Here is a 16,266-nt window from a genome sequence, read left to right as displayed (position 1 = left end):
GGACAGAGCGGGCCCCGGCGAGGGGGCGGGAGAGCTGCCGGGACAGAGCGGGCTCCGGCGGGGCGGGGGAACGGCCGGGGGAAGATGGACATGGGTGGGGCGGGAGAACGGCCGGAACAGAGCGGGCGGGGCCGGCACAGGGCGGAGGCGGGCGGGACTCCCCGGTTCTCTCCGGCGGTTCCGAGGCGTGATGTGGCTACCGGAGTCGCAGCCCGGCCCCGGCTCGCCGGACTGCCCTGACCTGCTGCAGCACGTCCCGGCGCTGCGCTCGCCGGTCACCCCGCTGTACCTCAGCTTCTTCGAGGAGGAATGTCGCGCCATCGCCGCCCAGCTGCGCCGCGGGGCGGCCGCGGAGCCCTCCCCGGGCCTGGGGGAGCTCAGCGGGCTGCAGCCCAAGCCCCCCGGGCCCGCCACCTCCACGCCACTGCCCTTACCGAGCCACGGGCGGCTCCCCGACTCGAGCGCGGGCGATTGCAAGGCCGCTGCTGCCCCTGGCCCGGCCCCGGGGGAGCCCGGGTCCCTCCCGCAGCCCGCGGCCAGCGGTGGCCCCGGCGCCCGCCCCGCTCGCACGCCCGCTGTGTCCCGGCGGGCGCGGCGCGGCCCCGAGCTGCCCTCCGGCGGCGGCCCCGGCACTCCTGCCCGCTCCCAGGTGCCCGCCCCGCTCGCACGCCCGCTGTGTCCCGGCGGCCGCTCCGCGGCCCCGAGCTCCAGGCTCGCTCTGCCCCGCGCACGGGCCTCGCTGGGGCTGCAGCTCCCCGCGGCCGGCACGGGGCGCGGCGCCTGGGAAACGCGGCTCCTGCGGCCCCCAGGTAAGCGGGGGCACGGCGGGGAGCCCCGGCTCGGCACCGCCAGCCCGGCCCTGCAAAACCCTCTCTCTCCCCCAGGGACCAGGCTGAAGCTCACCTCGCCTGCCAGGTCCAGGCTTCCACGTGCCAGCGGGGCTTCGCAGCAGGCACAGCCTTCCAGCCTTCCCAAACTCGCCCCCCGGGCCACAGCGGTGAAAAGTAGTTCTGCACCTGCCAGATGCCTCGCGCGAAGCAGGGAAGCACGTAGGTTACGGTGCTGCTCCTAGAAGGGAGAAGGGGAAGGGCTTGGGCTGCAGCCCAAGAGGGGGACAGGGCATGGGGAGTCCATGGGAGCCGCACAGGTAGGAGTCTAGGAAATAGTCTCGTACCCCGAGGGGTGTGTTAGCACTGCCTGGCCTCCTGCCAGTGTGGGCTGGCAGCCTGTTGAGTTTGAAGCCTTCACCCCGTGGTGTTGTGGTGTCACAGGTGCCTGTGCTCCTAGGGCAGGCAGCCTGGCTGACTGAGCCCCGGCCTGCCTGAAGAAGGTGCAATGGAGCTGCTTGGGAATAGCGGCCTCTGTGTTTACTGTTCGCTACAGCTGCTGCCAAGGTTGGGAGTTGTAAACAGCCGTCTTCAAAGCTTTCTACAGGAATTCCTACTTTGGCTTCCCGCTCCTCACTGCGGCCTCCGGAAAAAGTGATTTCGTTCAAGCGTTTTGGCCTCAATAGAGGTGAGTCTTGGCAGAAGCCTCAGAGGCTGCAGAGTCGTGGGAGAGGGGCACTGCTGCCGTGGGAAGAACGTCCAGGTCCTCGCTGCAGGGTCAAAGCTCATCTTGGGGAATGGACTGGGGGGGTACTGCATGTGCTTGGACTCACAGGAGGGGAGGTAAAGTGCAGAGCAAGCAAGACTGGGTGAAGTCCTTTCCCTCTTTTGCTGGAGAGGCATCCAGCAAAGAATCTGAACAAATCTGGTGCTTGAGGCTCGTTCATAGGAGAGGGAGTGGCCGTAGTCAGTCTCTTAGCAGGGGTTGATGCTCTTTATTTTCCTTCCCTGGGTCTCGCTTCAGAATCAACTACAGAAGAGCTGGTGTGCAATAGGACCCGAGAGCTGAAGGAAAATGATGAGAGCAAAGAAAGGCTGGTTGCAGCAAGCATTGTCTTGGGAGCACGTGAGCAGTTTGGAGGTGTAGATTCTTGCCTCGTGTTGGGGGGAGTGTGGAGAAACATGAGCAGCTGCTTGTTGGGCAGTGCTGCTCCCCAGCTGGGCCCTGTCTGACCAGGTGAGGCCCTGGCTGAGGGTGCTCCAGCCTGTGCTGCAGGCAGGGGGTGCTGCCTGCCCAGGAACTGCAGCCGGGCAGCCCGCAGTGCTGAGCCGAGGGAAGGGAGGCCAGGAGGCTCTCCCTGCTCTCTGCAACAGCCCTGTCCCACCCTGCCCGGGCAGCTGCTGCCCTCTCTGTGAGAGCAGACTCCCAGCAGCAGCCCAGAGCCTCTGGGAGCCAGGACATACAGGAGCACTTTGTCCCAGCAGCGCCCATACAGGCCAAGCCAGCAGCAGCTGTTGGGCTGGAAGTGCTGGGAGACTTCTGGCTCTCTTGGACAGGTTCTGTCTTTCCCTGATCTGGAGCAGCTCTGTGGCCAGGTTGGGGAGGGGCTGAGGATGGCAGGTTTCTAGTGCTGACACCTCTCTTCACAGGTAGAAATGACCAGACATGGGAGTATGTGGAGTCCTCTTTGTCCAGTGAGCTGGCCCCTGGCCTGACTTCAGGGGGTGAAGATGCAGTTCCTGCTGAGCAGGTGAGAGCCAGCTGTGTCCTGTCACTATGGAGCACTGTTCAGTCTCTGGCTTGGGCCAGCTATGCCAGAGGTAGGAGATGATGAGACTTGGACCTGCCAATTTCTGGCTGGTACTTGAGCTGTTTCAGCCTTTCTCTGGGGTTTACACAAGCACATGGGCATTTTTTGCCTGGCTTTACCAGCTCTCTCTGCTCAGGGGACTGCAGCCTTCTGTCCAGCTAGATTTTCTAAGGGCCTTTTGAAACATGCAAACTTCATGTGGCTTGTGTTGTCACTTTTATATGTCCTGACATGTAGGACATGGCCCCAGGTTGGGGTGTGCAGAGCCTACAAGATGAATCTCCAAGTTAAGAAATCTTCTACCTGCAAAATAAGTTTGTGCATTTCCAGCAGTTTTAGGGCTCTTCACTCTGTGGCTGCAGCCAGCCAAAGGCATTCTTGTTTCCCCTGGGTGCTGGCAGATGCTCCCTACAGCAGCTCCTTTGCCAGGCACTGCTCCTGTGATGGATGTGCCCTGGCAGTGGTCCCCAGGGGGCTTGGATGGGCTGCAGTGCTCCTCCAAAAGATGGGCTGTGCTGTGGCTGTGTTTTGGGGGGGTCCAACTCCCTGCATCACACTTACACCCTGCTCTTGCCAGTCTGCAGGTGATCAGCTGTCCCAGGAACTGGAGCGTGTGAAGAAAGAGCTGGAACGAGTGAAGGGCGAGCTTGGTATGTGGAGCTGGCTGTTCTGAGGGCTGTAGGACACCTGTAGTCCAGGTGACATCCCCTGTGCCTGTACCTGGAGCTCAGGGCATGCAGCTCTGTGGGAGTGGGGCTGGATTTATGTTTAGGGGGTAGAGCAGGATCTCAGGGCTGCCCTAGAGAGTCTGGGAGTGAGGTATTTAGGATGGGCTGAGCACACACCTTCTTGCCTCCTGTCTGCAGCTGACAAGACTGCTCAGTGTGAAGCCTATGAGCAGACAATCTCCTCCTTGCAGGCTCAGCTCAGAGCAGCAGGTATGTTCCCTCACTGTGGTGAGCCCTCACTTCTGGGCAGGCTGCAGGGATGCTCCAGTGGTCCCTTGAGGGCTGTGAGGTGGGAGGGATACAGCTCATGGCCTCTCCCAGGGGTCAGGGGCTGAGTGCCAGGAGCATTACTGCTTTGATGTTGCTTCCCAGGAATCTGTCTGAAAGATGCAGCAGTGTTGGACAGTGGTGACCTGGGGAGAGACTGACAGCTGGGACACGGAGACAGACAACAGTGTCCAGCTGTGTGAGCCCCTGGGCCAGTGATATATGTAGAGCTCTTGAATTAATTATTTTTTTAACTCCTTGTATGTAAAATAAAGGTGTCTTTTGCAGTGGTGCTTGCTGTCTGCTTGGGTCGAGGCAGTGCCCTGGGTGAACAGCACAGGTCTGTGCTTGCCTATGGCTGGTTTTGCTCAGCCAGAGATTTGAGGCCTGTTACAAGGAGGAGCTGGGGGCTGGTGGATGGAGGTACAGTGTGGCTCTGGGGAAGCATTCTGGACATAACTGATGCTTCCAGGTGGCATGCTTGGATGTGTGGTGGTGGTAGGCAGCTGTATGGGCAGGTTTCTTCCTTAGGCCACCTTCACATTGGATGTGGGAAAAGCCAATGCTGGCTGATGGGCACATGAGACTCTGCAGGCTTTGGCTATTTATTATTGCTTTATTATCAGTGACTAGGGGCACGTGGTGGGAAGCAGCACTTGGGACTCAGTCCAGTCCGTCACTGTTCCTGCATGCTGGCCCTGGTCTGCTACCTTTTCTCTGTGCTGGGTTGATGCAGGCTCCTTCTTGCACTGCCTTGTGTCTGGGTGAGGCACTGGAGACTCTGGTGCTGGCAGTGCCCTGAGGTTGGGCTGGGAAGGCTGGCCTGTTCCTGCTCCTGTTATTTCTGGCTGGTGTTCCTGGCTGCCCTGGAATGCACATTTACACATAGCCCACACCCCTTCCCAGGGCACTGCCCTGGGCTGTGTGCAGGGGTCGCTGCACAGTAAAGCTGTGCTGGCTGTCTCCCACCCCTGCTTGGCACTTGGTTGCTGGGGCAGCTCCAGTGCTGGCACAATCTGCAGCAGAGAGCCCTAACAAGCTGTGTGTTCCATCTATATGCATGGTGAAGATAGTACCTGCACCAAGAAGTTAAGGGAGTTGACTCAAAAAAGTGCCCTGCTATTTGTAAACAGAGAGGAATTCGTGGGTGAAGTTGGACTCAATGGTCCTTATGGGTCCCTTCCAATCTAAAATACTCTAATGTTTCATTTGTGGAAAGTGATGGGGGCATCTAAGGACTGATGTGGATCTGTTTCTGCAGGGCTTCTGGCTCCCTTTATGGGCTGGAGCCATCTCCTACCCTCCTTTGATGCTGGCTATGTGTGCTTTGCCACTGTTTGCCTTCCTGCTGCTCCTGTTGAGACATGCACTTGGCTTGTTCTGTGCCTCTGCCTACTCCCAGCCCTTGGCCTGTGCTGCTGGATCAGGGCCCTGGATGATGGGAATGGGGAGCAGTAAGACTGGGAGGTGAGGATGGGACACTGGGAAGACATATGTGGAGCTGCACGTGAGGTTTGGGAACTGGAGACATGTTCTGGTGTCCTGATGGTGCTCCTTCCTGGAAAGTGCCTCCCACTGCTTGATGTGTGCAAGAAGGTTTCTGGAAATAGGGAAATGTAATCTGCCCCCTTGCTACTCTGGGTACTCAGTGCCTGCTTGTCTGAGACAGGGTGACGCTGCTTGGAGTCCTGCTGTGCTCATGGTGCTGCCTATCCTGTCTGAGACCATTCTCGGCGATGGTGCTGCCCAGGTGGGTCCTTGCCTACAGCTGTCAGTCCTGGAATGAGTGGGAAGTGTCTTGAGCACCTCTGACCCCCATTTACTTCGTCATGGGGTCAGAGGTGCTGAACTGCACGTCCTCGATTCTGCGAAGCGGGGGCAGAGCACTTCACAGTGCGTCACTTCCAGTCAGAAGCATGATGTTTCCATCACCGCATACTCAGCCGTTTGCCCCCGCGGAGGATGCGGGGGAGGCACCGCCTGGCGCTCCCGCCTGCCCTGCCCTGTTCCCTTCCGCTCTGCAAGAGACTGACAAGCCTTTTGCCTCGCTAGCGGCAATACCGGAACAGGGCATTGCCGATGATGCCGGCGAGGGGCTGGTTTACCTCCCTGAGCTGCCGCTCTGAACGGGCGCTCACGGCACGACAGCCCTGGATCGCATCAGGCGCGGCCCGGTGACGGGCGGCTCCCAGCCTGAGTGCGGGACAGCATGCCTCGCTCCTGGCTGCCCAACAGTGCTCCCAGGACTGGCGTTTCCCATCCCTTAGTGCCTGTTGCTCCCAGAACTGAGGGGCTGTAGCGGAGCAGCCGGAGGTCGGGGAGAGGCCCCGCACAAGGCGCGGGCGGAGCTCCGCTCGCAGCCCCCGCAGCGGGCTGGCCTCGCCGCCTCGCCTCGCTCCGGTCTGGCCGGGCCAGGCTCCGTTGTCATGGCACAGCTGGGCTCGGGGCACCCTCAGCAGCTCCCTCCGTGGCATTTCCCCAGAGAGCAAGGTGCCTTGCCCGGCTCTCTTGCCCGCAGCAGCCGCATTCCCGCCAGTCAAGCCGTGCCTTGGTCGTCCCCCTTCGGAAACGGGCGCGGGGGCGGATGGGGCTGCCCTGCGTCCCGCCCTTTCGTACCACTACCAGGGCGGAACTCATCCCCCTCTCCTCTTTCGGCGCGAAACGGAACTGAGTTCACCTAAAGGGGATCCACGGATCGGGCCGAGCCGAGCCGCAGGTAAGTGTGGCTCCGCAGGTGAGCGTGGCGGTAAAGGCTTGGCGCAACCGGTGCCGTTCTTGCATCATCTGCCCAGCGCACACGCGGCCGGCTCCTTCCGCTCCTGCCGCGCTCCAACTCTGCCGTACGCGGGTTCCGCGGCAGCGCAGAGCCTGACTGGCATTTCTGAGGACGCAGATGCCCCCGCGGGGGCTGAGGCGGTGGTCCCGAGCTAACAGCTCCCCATACCTTCGCCAAGTCAGGCGGGATGCGATAGTCGGTGCCGGGCTACGGTAGGCGCCGGGATGCAGCGGGAGGCTTCTGCTGCCGCCTCACCCATGCGGATCTCGAGTCCGGCTGCTGGAGGTACTTGGAACTATTAAGCAGCTAGAGTTGCCCAGGTAGTGTTTGAGGAGGGTGCTGGTGCTGGGGGACTTGTTGCACTTGGGGTAAAGGCTGAATGTGACACGTGCCAGCTCGGGAGGAGGTTTACCAAGAAGCAGGATTATTTGCTGGTTATAGGGGAACAGCCCCGAGTTGATGGCTGCCGTTGTGATCCTGATAATCCTCTATGGAAACGGTCACAAAGTTATCCTTGTGTGCTTAGGCTGATACAGTAGTGTGGCATGCAGTGCTGGGCACGTGGATGGAGTGTGCTCACTTTGCCGATGAAGGGAGAATGCACTGGTGGCTGGGTAGTTCGGTGTGGGCAGAGGTGCCAACTGTGGCCGTGGGCATTGGGAACCGCTTTCCTTGCAGCTCCTCTGTGCTGGATGCCTGCTTCACGGTTTGCTCATCTTCTGAGCTTTTTGGGAATAGGTGGCTGCTGTGAGCAGGAGGAGCGGGGATGTCACACATTCGGGGTGATTACAGCCTGTAGAGCTTGCAGACTACTTAGCAGGCACTGTTAGCAGGCAAGGGGCTTGCACCAGGAACCCATACTGTGTGTCTGTCTGCTTATGCATCCCTGAAGAGAATATGTTGCAGATGCCAAAAGCAACAAAGGAATGGCTCCATCCCAGCCTGCTAAACCCTGTGCTGGAGGAATTGTCTCCACATCATTGCTGCCCACCTTCCAGACTGGAGAAATGTACCAGCAGAAAAGTTTGGTCTGAAGGATCTTCAGACTGCCAAGCCCAGGCTTTGGGATGTGCCTATGAGCTCTATGGTTGAGACCACGCAGGTCTTGAGCAATGAGCGTTTTCCAGCATGGACTGACTGGGTTCATCCCTGAGGCAAGGGCTGTGCAGGCAGGATGTGTGCAGCCCCACATGCCTTGGAGGGTGCCCCACCACAGTCTCTGGCCAACCAGTGTGGCAGGGGTGTGGTGCCAATGAGTGAGCTGGGAGGAGGGTAGGCAAGGCTCCTGTGGGCATCATTGCCTACCCTGCCCCTTGCAGTGCCAGTCCTGCTGCCTGAAGGACACTGAGCTTCACATTTCCCTTTTCTTGCAGGGCTTTTCACCAGCTGAGCTTCACTGAGGAGAAGACAAGATGTTGAGGGAAAAAATTACCGTTTTTGGCAAGAAGCTGATCCGCCGACGCATGGTGGACCTGAGCTCCGATGACACCCATTTTGCTCGCTGCCTCTCCACGCTGGACCTCGTATCCCTGGGGGTGGGCAGCACACTAGGGGCTGGTGTGTATGTGCTGGCCGGGGAGGTGGCCAAGGAGATGGCTGGTCCCTCCATTGTCCTCTCCTTCCTGGTGGCTGCTCTGTCATCGGTACTGGCTGGACTCTGCTATGCAGAGTTTGGGGCCCGTGTCCCCAAGGCCGGCTCTGCATACCTCTACAGCTACGTTACTGTTGGCGAGATCTGGGCTTTTATAGCCGGGTGGAACCTCATTCTCTCCTATGTGATAGGTACGAGGCCAGGCAGTCTTTGTGGGGCTCCTTCCAGTGCTCTGCTGGCGCCATGGGGGGCTTCTGGGGGCAGGGTGTGTGGTGGGATCAGCAGGGAGCTGGGTGCTCAGGTGTGGGTGGCTGGTGCCAGTCTGCCCTGGGCTCAGACTAATGCACAGATTTGCCATCAACCAGGTACGGCCAGTGTGGCTCGAGCCTGGAGTGCAACATTTGACAACATCATCGGCAACCACATCTCCACCTTCTTTGTCACCAACATCCCAATGCATGTGCCAGGAGTGCTGGCTGAGCATCCAGACTTCTTTGCTTTGATCCTGATTTTGCTGCTTACTGGTGGGTGTGCAGGAGAGTGGCTCCATGGTACCATGGGTGATGGCACCAGGAGCCTGATGGGTCCTCACTCACCTCTTCTGTCCCACAGTACTGCTGTCTTTTGGTGTCAGCGAATCTGCCCTCGTGAACAAAATCTTCACAGCAGTGAACCTGTTGGTGCTGGGCTTTGTCGTTATTGCTGGCTTCATCAAGGGAGACATCAAGAACTGGCAGCTTTCAGAGGAGAGCCATGGCAATTTGTCACTGCCAGACACACCGGATGACAAGTAAGTAGGGCAACTGGGATCTGGCATAGTGCAGGCACAGGCCCTGCTGTCCTTGCACCTCACGGCAGCTGCTCTCCTGCATTTCTTCCAGGAAAAAAGCTTTTGGCTCTGGTGGGTTTTTCCCCTTTGGACTGGAAGGGATGCTGACCGGCGCTGCCACCTGTTTCTATGCCTTCGTGGGCTTTGACTGCATTGCCACCACAGGTACTGCCTTGGGTGAGGGTGGCGTGGGCATTTCCCCTGCACAGCCAGCAGCTGGTTGGGAGCTGATGGGGAGGATGCTCTCACATGGTGTGGGAAAACAGCTGGTCTCACTGCTCCTGGGAGGTTTCACTGTGGAGTGTGTGTTTTCAGCTGGGCCAGACAAAAGAGCCTGTCCTGCCCCAGGAAAAGTGGCTCATTACACCACATGGTTGGGAGCAGGGCTGCACCCTGCCTGCACAGCCAGCTCCCAGAGCAGCAGGGAGCCTTTTGACTGCTGAGCCGAGCAGTGCTGGGAATTGCTGGTGTCTCCTAGTTATTTCCCAGCCTCAGGCAGCCTTTTTTCAAATGACTGGGTTCATGCAAAACTGCTGCTTCTTGGACCACAGGCAGCTCTCTAATTTCCTCTCATTACCCCAGAAATCTACTTAGTGGGTGGCTGGTACAGGCTGTTCTGCCTGACCTTGCCTGTGCCACCCTGCCTCCAGGGGCTGTTCAGCAGTCTCCTCCTTTCCTGCTGCTGAGCCCCTTGCTGGGAGCCTGGTGCAGCACACCTTTGCAAAGCTGAGCACACATTCAAGGGGGATCTCTGTTCAACAGGCTCTGTAGGGAGAGGGAGCTGATGGAGGGGAGGAAGGACTACTGGCGTGGCCAAGGGCTGGCTGCAAGCCCAGGCTGCCAGGCAGCTCCTTTCCTTCTGCCAGTGCAGCAGCAGAATGGCCAGGGACCCCTCCTCTCTGACAGCCCCTGCTTGCTGCTCCCCAGTCCTGTGCTGCCATGGAAAGTCCCTACTGGCTGATCCCCTGGGGGTACTTGTCCCATGCTGTGCAGTGGAGTGGGGCACATGTGGCCTCTTGTGTCTGGACAGGGGAGGAAGCCAGGAACCCGCAGCGCTCGATTCCCATTGGCATCATTGTGTCCCTCCTCATCTGCTTTGTGGCTTATTTCGGGGTCTCTGCGTCCCTGACCCTCATGGTGCCCTACTTCCTCCTGAACAAGAGCAGCCCTCTGCCTGAGGCTTTCAAGGCGGTTGGTTGGGAGCCCGCCCGCTACGCCGTTGCCGTTGGCTCGCTCTGTGCCCTCTCCACCAGGTAGGACTGGCTCTATTCCTGGCACTGCTTGGGGCACAGCACAGGGACTGACAGCATTCACCCGGCTGGGCTGGGGATTTGCTCTTTCCAGTTGCTGTCCTGCTCCTGGCACAGAGCTGGTCCCTTCCCCTTCTGGGTGGTAGATGTGGGCAGCTCGCTTAATCTCTCTCCACGACAGCTTGCTGGGCTCCATGTTTCCCATGCCCCGAGTGATCCATGCCATGGCAGAGGATGGGCTGCTCTTCAAGTTCCTCTCCCGGATCCACAGTGGCAGAAAGACCCCTCTGATCGCCACCTTTGTCTCGGGGTTCTTCGCAGGTAAGGCTCCTGGCCACCTCCTCAAACCCAGCCCTGCCATGGTCTGTGGGAGTGTTTGTGGGTCCCCAGGATGAGGGAAGAGATGAGAATCTTGACTCCATGTTTCCGAAGGCTGATTTATTATTTTATGATATATATTATATTAAAAGAAAATTATATACTAAAACTATACTAAAAGAATAGAGAGAAAAGAGACATCAGAAGGCTGGCAAGGAAAGGAATGAATAATAAAATTGTGTGACTGCTCACAGCCTTGACACAGCTGGCTGTTATTGGTCATCAAGTAAAAACAATTCACATCAATCAAAGATGCCCTGTTGGTAAACCACCTCCAGACCACATTGCACAGCCATCAGATAGTTATTGCTTAGATTTTGTTTCTGAGGCCTCTCAGCTTCTCAGGAGCAAAATCCTAGCGAAAGGATTTTTCAGAAAATATGTCTGTGACAGTGGTCTGGAGCTGTGCTCATGCTGCCTGTCCTCATTGCAGCGGTGTTTGCCCTCTTTCTGGACCTGAAGGACCTGGTGGACCTCATGTCGATCGGCACGCTGCTGGCCTACTCCCTGGTGGCGGTGTGCGTGCTCATCCTCCGGTGCGTGACTCCTCTGTGTGGCGGTGCCCAGGGTGGATGTTCCTCACATCGTCCTGGGGGCTTGTAGTCACAGCTGTTTTCCAGGGGCATGATGCATCCTGGGGAAGCGTCAAGCCCCCGAGATGGAGGCTGCTGACCAGAGCCTGTGTGTGACTCTGGGCATATCCTTGAAGTGGCTGTCGCGGGGCCACTGCTGGAGCAGCAGGGATGTGAAGGTGCTGCCCACTGTTCCCTTGGGCTAGGAAGTTGCTTGGGCTCTGCTGCAAGCTTGTCTTACCTGCTCAGGTACCAGCCCAGACAGCCGAACTCCCCGAAGGCCGTGGAAATGCTGGAGCTAAATGGGAATGAGGAGGAGAGAGTGATCATGAACCCAGCCGTCACTGCTGCCAGTGCCCAGCACAAAGAGACCGTGTCCCTGGCGACACTCTTCAACCCTCCTGGGGACACCCCCACTGTGCTCTCGGGACGCATTGTCTATGTCTGTGTCGCGGTCATTGGTGAGTTAGTGGGAACTGGCAGCTGGTGTCCCCTTCTGCCAGGGGCTGGAGTGTTTTGGCCTGCCTCTGTAGAGCTGGGAAGGGATGGAGAGCATGACAGGCAGAGGAGAGGGGCTGGGTTGCCAGTCGCTGTTGGCAGTGCCAGCAGGTGCTGAGCCCTAAGCAGGGGCCAAGTGCCCTAAGCAGGGTGCCAAATGCAGGGTACAGCTGTGGTTTGGGGTGCACAGGCGTTGTTGGAGGACATGGGTGCTAAGCCAGGGATGTGCAGGTGGTCATGTGGGATCCTTGTGATGAGCCTGACCCATGCTGGCCACCAGCAAGGGCAGTTCCCAGCCCCTCGAGAGTGCTTGGGCTCAGCCAGCGGGGTTTGGTCCGTCTGTCAATGGCTCCATTGTACAGCCAGAGAGGGGTGGCTCAGCCAGGTCTGGGTGAGCGTCAGAGCTGGGTCCAAGCCCAGCCAAGCACAGGCTCCCTGCAGCTTGCTGGTCTGGGAAGTGCCTCCAGCAAAGCACTTTCCTAAGGCTTTGGGGTGGGTGTTAGAGGCAGTGAGTGCTGGACCTGACCAAGAGGAGTGGGTGCCTCAGCAGAGCTATGGGTGAGGCTCAGGGCCCCAGGGAGGCCATGTGCCACACAGTCCCCTGACAACCCCCTCTCTTGCAGCTGCACTGATCACAGTCATCTGCGTGGTCCTGACCCTCAATATGGATGCGCTGAAGGATGCCAATGTGGGCTCTGTTGTGCTTCTGGTGCTGCTCCTCGTGGCTCTGCTCATTTTCACCATCATCATTTGGAGGCAGCCGCAGAGCAATGCACGATTAAACTTCAAAGTGAGTGCAGCCCCCTGCATCTTGGTGTCTGCACCCCCTGGACTCCATCAGGATCTGGGCATTGCAGGTTCTGCCAGGGCTTGCTGCCGGGCAGTCACCAGGAAAGCCCTGAAACGTGTCTCTTTGAGATGTAATCCTCAGTGTGGAAGTGCCTGGGTGCTGTGGGCTGTGGCGGGGAGGGGGTCCTTCCACTGGCCAGTAGCATCCTCCAGCCCAGTCTGGTCCCTCAAGGCACAGCTGACACAGCACTTCTTATCCCTTGCAGGTACCTTTCCTGCCACTGGTGCCAATCCTCAGCACCTTCATTAACATCCTGCTGATGGTCCAGCTGGATAAGGGCACCTGGGCGCGGTTTGCCGTCTGCATGGTCGTGGGTAGGTGTCCTGTGCTGGGCAGTGCAGTGCCCAAGGTCTGTCCTGGGGGTCTGTTAGTGCTGCCAAGCCACCATAGCACATTTCATTATGCAAACTGTCCTGCAGGTTTCGTTATTTACTTTGCCTATGGGATTTGGAACAGCGTGGAAGGGAAAAATGCGGAAACAGCCCGTGCCACAGCAGAAAAACCTCTGCACCATCCTGGACAGGACCTCAGCCCTGGGGCTGCTGCGGTCTGAGGGCCTGGAGACCAGTGCTTCATGGACCTCTTTGCCACTTTGGGACAAGATCATGATCCAGACAGTACATCCATCCCCTCTCCTGCAGAGACTGAGTCCCAGAGTGAAGTACTAAGGTCTGAACGAAAGGTCCTGAGTCAAAGCTGACCTAGGATGAATGTCCCAACTGAATGTTTGATGTTTCCACTCATTAACAAAGTATCGTTATATGTACTTACTTATTAGCAAAACATGTTCACCTTTCTGTATCTAGAAACAGCATAAGGCTACATCTGGCCTAATTAGGGGGTATAGGATCAAAGATCCTCCCCTAGATCCTCCTTGAGCCCTGGCCAGGCTTGGGGAGAAAGCTGACAGGAAAATGAAATTAGAAATGAGGCCAGCTGGTTTGTTTAGCAGTGTAAAACCCGGGCCACTGTCACAGCAAAGCGGGGGAGCCCCGTGGCCCCCAGAGGAGGAGGCCCTGCAGGAGCTCCCAGCTCCTGGCGTGGTTCTCCAGCCCTTGGCTGTGACAGCTGCCCCCAGAGCTGATGGCTCTTGGGCCTGGGTGATGTGTGATGGATCTTCCATAATCACTGTAGGCATTCTTTCCTAGCAATGATTAGCATTGCTCAGCTTGTCCCCTTGCAACTCTTTGCTCATGGTTAGGTGCCTTGCTTAGCTTCTCCTTTTGTGATTCTTTGCAGTTTTCCATCATAGTAAATGCCACCGTTCCTTAAGTTGGTGTCTGTGTCTCTGACCCTACTCACCAGCTAAACAAAATCAGTGTAGTCAGCAGGGTCAGAACAAACTGTTGCTTTTAAAATCTAAATTAAAGTAACCAGTCCTGTATGAAATTCCCAGATGGGAAGAACTTCCATATAGTTCACTAGTCCTCAGGTGGGCTAAGGTTGGAGGACCATGTGAGCAATGGAGAAGTCAGTTAAAAGAAGCTGAACTGCTGGATGTATTGAAATGCATCCAAAAATCACATACTGAAAAAAGAAAAGAACTTGTGGGTTTGGAAAGGCAAGGATGGATTTTGTTAACAGCATATCAAACGAACAAAACACCAACAAAAGGAACAGTTGTTGAAATGCTCTAACATAAACCAACAGCTGTGAGTTGCAGAATCAAATTGTAATGCTAAAATGCCAAATTAAGCTGCTTGCCGATAAGATGGATTTACCAGACTTGCTGAGAAGGCTGCAGTTAGAGTAGCTCAGTATAAGGCAAGGAGGGAGCAAGTGAAGCACAAGAAAATGCATGCAGTGATTGCAGAGGCAGGTGTGCAGTGGGATCCTGATGAATGGAATGGAGATATTTGGGCTGCTGTGGATTCTGATGAGGTTGGTTCCCGAGATGAATTTGTAGATGTGAGACCAGCATGGAGACAAATGGTAGAATTAGATGCTAATGATCAGGAGGGATACTCATAGAGGATTATACTCAGCAGGAAGTAAATTAAATATTTGAGCAGTTTAGTAAAAAAAAAGGGGAACCTCTTTTCTCTTGGATGGTGTGCTTGCATGACCAGGGAGCATCAGGGATAACCCTAGACTCAGGGGACTCTAAGAACTTTTTAGATTGAGTTTGGATTTTTTGTGCAGGATGCATTTTGGAATAACGTTCACAATACTAATTTGTTAGCTTTGGCTGCTTTGGATGGAATACTAAATACCCTACAGCAAATTATTGGCCAGGATATGAAAAAGTCAGTGGTACACTTTGTGAGATTGTGTACAATGAGATGCAAGAGAACCTCTTGTGATTTTGTATTTGTAGATAATGTTACTGACTGAAGATACAAGTAGTCACTCCAGTATTTGTACCTGTAACTTTATTGCAATGATAGGCTTTTAGTTATTTATTTTTTATATTTTTTAAATGAAAATATTTAGTTTTTTACTTCCTGTTATATCCTGTCAATTTTTTGGAACCTAACTATAGTCTGATTCAAGACTTGCAGCCTACTCCCATTGGTATGAAGTGGTAAAGGTTCTGTTGCAACACACAGACCTGAGGCTTGCTGAAATAAACCCGGGACAATGGATAAAAGGCTTTGATGGCTGTCCATCATGGTATGGCAGAAATCCATCATGTGATGGAGACATGGATAGTGGGACATTATTTTCAGATGGATGCCTACAGCTACCTGAATTTTCAACTGAGTGCTTCACCCTGGTGTTGTTTTATTGATGCTAATCCTTTTGCTTTTTGTTGTGATAATTGCATTGCATGTTAAGGTTTGGATGATCATGAAACAATTATCTTACCAACTACCTCCACTGATACTAGACAATCCATGTGGTACCAAAGCATGAAATGCTCTCGAGCTCTATTTGGATATTGTGAAGCTTGAGTGATTATAGTCACAGGGTGTATTGTGTAGGACAATGACTGGGAACTCTGTGGACAGGTAACTGGGGGTACAATTAGAGGAAACTGAGGACTTAGAACAGTTTGGAAATTATGGGGTATATATATTCCTTAATTTGGTGTCTGTGTCTCTGACCCTACCTACTGGCAAAACAGAGTCAGGACTGCAGAGCTTGGTCATGAGCTGCCTCTTCCCTCGCAGGGAAGTCACCTGGCTGGGTGGGAGTTCTGGTGGCCCAGGGCTGGTCTCTGCCCTCCTCCAGTCCCACAGAGGGGCAGTGGCACCAGCACAGCCCCCTGGCCATGAAAATTGCTTTCTCTGTGCACAGGAGGCCCCACATGATGCAGCTGTACTCATTCTGTCTGCCACGTGGCTGTGTCACCAGCTCCTCCCTGCCTTCCAGGTGCCAGAGCTGTACCTGGCAACCCTGGCTGGAGCTCTGCAGGAAAGCTTACTGCAACTTGTTCTGGTACTCACTGCTAGCAAACTGCCCTCACCATGCTGTTTGATGTCAATATCTTGCTCAAGTGTCAGTGAGATGTCCTCAGTGTAGTTGTTCTTGTGTCCAACCTCATCTGCCTTTTAGAATTTTAGGGTGAATTTTTAAATCTATTAAATTAAACGTTTGTAAGTGCTTTTTCCTGTTAGTCTTGCTGTTAATGGCCTGGGGTCATGGGCCTCTTGGCAGGACCCTTCTTGCCACTGGGCTGGGTGCCAGGCTGGTGCCAGTGCAGAACAGTGCTGGGTGACATCCCTGCCCAAACCCTGCCAGCTGGAACCGCCAGTGCCCACTGTGAGCAAGGAGCTGTGAAGCAGTGCTTCAAACCAGCTCCAGACACTGCTGCTGGTACCTGGGGGGCAGGACAGCAGCCTGCCATGGGCCTGCTTTCAGGCCCTGTGCAGGGAGGGATTGTGCCACCAAGTTTCAGAGCAGTGGATACAATAAAGGCCTTGGAAGTAATACCTCCTGGAGGTGC

At 56.0% G+C, this 16,266-nt stretch overlaps 2 protein-coding genes across 4 annotated transcripts; both read left to right on the top strand.

Moving 5' to 3' along the window:
* The first annotated feature begins 190 nt into the window (after positions 1–190).
* Positions 191–3,920, top strand: LOC132080187 (uncharacterized protein D806_0078-like). Its single transcript, XM_059483214.1, has 8 exons — positions 191–809; positions 885–1,049; positions 1,384–1,515; positions 1,852–1,953; positions 2,478–2,578; positions 3,216–3,288; positions 3,505–3,576; positions 3,739–3,920. Exons 1-8 carry the CDS (start codon positions 191–193, stop codon positions 3,792–3,794), a joined length of 1,320 nt encoding a protein of 439 aa, XP_059339197.1. The 3' UTR covers positions 3,795–3,920.
* Positions 3,921–6,536: 2,616 nt separating this feature from the next.
* SLC7A3 (solute carrier family 7 member 3) lies at positions 6,537–15,920 on the top strand. 3 transcript variants are annotated; one of them, XM_059482716.1, is made up of 12 exons: positions 6,537–6,729; positions 7,783–8,191; positions 8,366–8,524; positions 8,613–8,790; positions 8,882–8,994; positions 9,860–10,082; positions 10,261–10,400; positions 10,891–10,993; positions 11,279–11,490; positions 12,151–12,317; positions 12,583–12,691; positions 12,797–15,920. In XM_059482716.1, the coding sequence occupies exons 2-12, from the start codon at positions 7,822–7,824 to the stop codon at positions 12,928–12,930; spliced, it is 1,908 nt and encodes a 635-aa protein (XP_059338699.1). In that variant the 5' UTR covers positions 6,537–6,729; positions 7,783–7,821; the 3' UTR covers positions 12,931–15,920. The 3 variants fall into 3 exon arrangements, with proteins under 3 accessions (XP_059338699.1, XP_059338701.1, XP_059338700.1); XM_059482718.1 differs by having other exon boundaries at positions 6,550–6,694; XM_059482717.1 differs by lacking the exon at positions 6,537–6,729 and having other exon boundaries at positions 7,587–8,191.
* Positions 15,921–16,266: the final 346 nt, after the last annotated feature.

Source organism: Ammospiza nelsoni, chromosome 15 (assembly GCF_027579445.1).
Source record: "Ammospiza nelsoni isolate bAmmNel1 chromosome 15, bAmmNel1.pri, whole genome shotgun sequence".
Classification (NCBI taxonomy): Eukaryota; Metazoa; Chordata; class Aves; order Passeriformes; family Passerellidae; genus Ammospiza; species Ammospiza nelsoni.
Note: the sequence above shows the minus strand (reverse complement) of the source record. Positions and strands in the feature narration are given on the sequence as shown.

Excerpts from the sequence above, each read along its gene's own strand:
- SLC7A3 (XM_059482716.1), top strand. The coding sequence starts at position 7,822 with ATGTTGAGGGAAAAAATTACCGTTTTTGGCAAGAAGCTGATCCGCCGA. Across the intron at positions 10,994-11,278 it reads GTGTGCGTGCTCATCCTCCG|GTACCAGCCCAGACAGCCGA; the intron begins GTGCGTGACTCC and ends TTACCTGCTCAG. Across the intron at positions 12,692-12,796 it reads TGCCGTCTGCATGGTCGTGG|GTTTCGTTATTTACTTTGCC; the intron begins GTAGGTGTCCTG and ends ACTGTCCTGCAG.
- LOC132080187 (XM_059483214.1), top strand. The coding sequence starts at position 191 with ATGTGGCTACCGGAGTCGCAGCCCGGCCCCGGCTCGCCGGACTGCCCT. Across the intron at positions 810-884 it reads GCGGCTCCTGCGGCCCCCAG|GGACCAGGCTGAAGCTCACC; the intron begins GTAAGCGGGGGC and ends TCTCTCCCCCAG. Across the intron at positions 3,577-3,738 it reads GGCTCAGCTCAGAGCAGCAG|GAATCTGTCTGAAAGATGCA; the intron begins GTATGTTCCCTC and ends GTTGCTTCCCAG.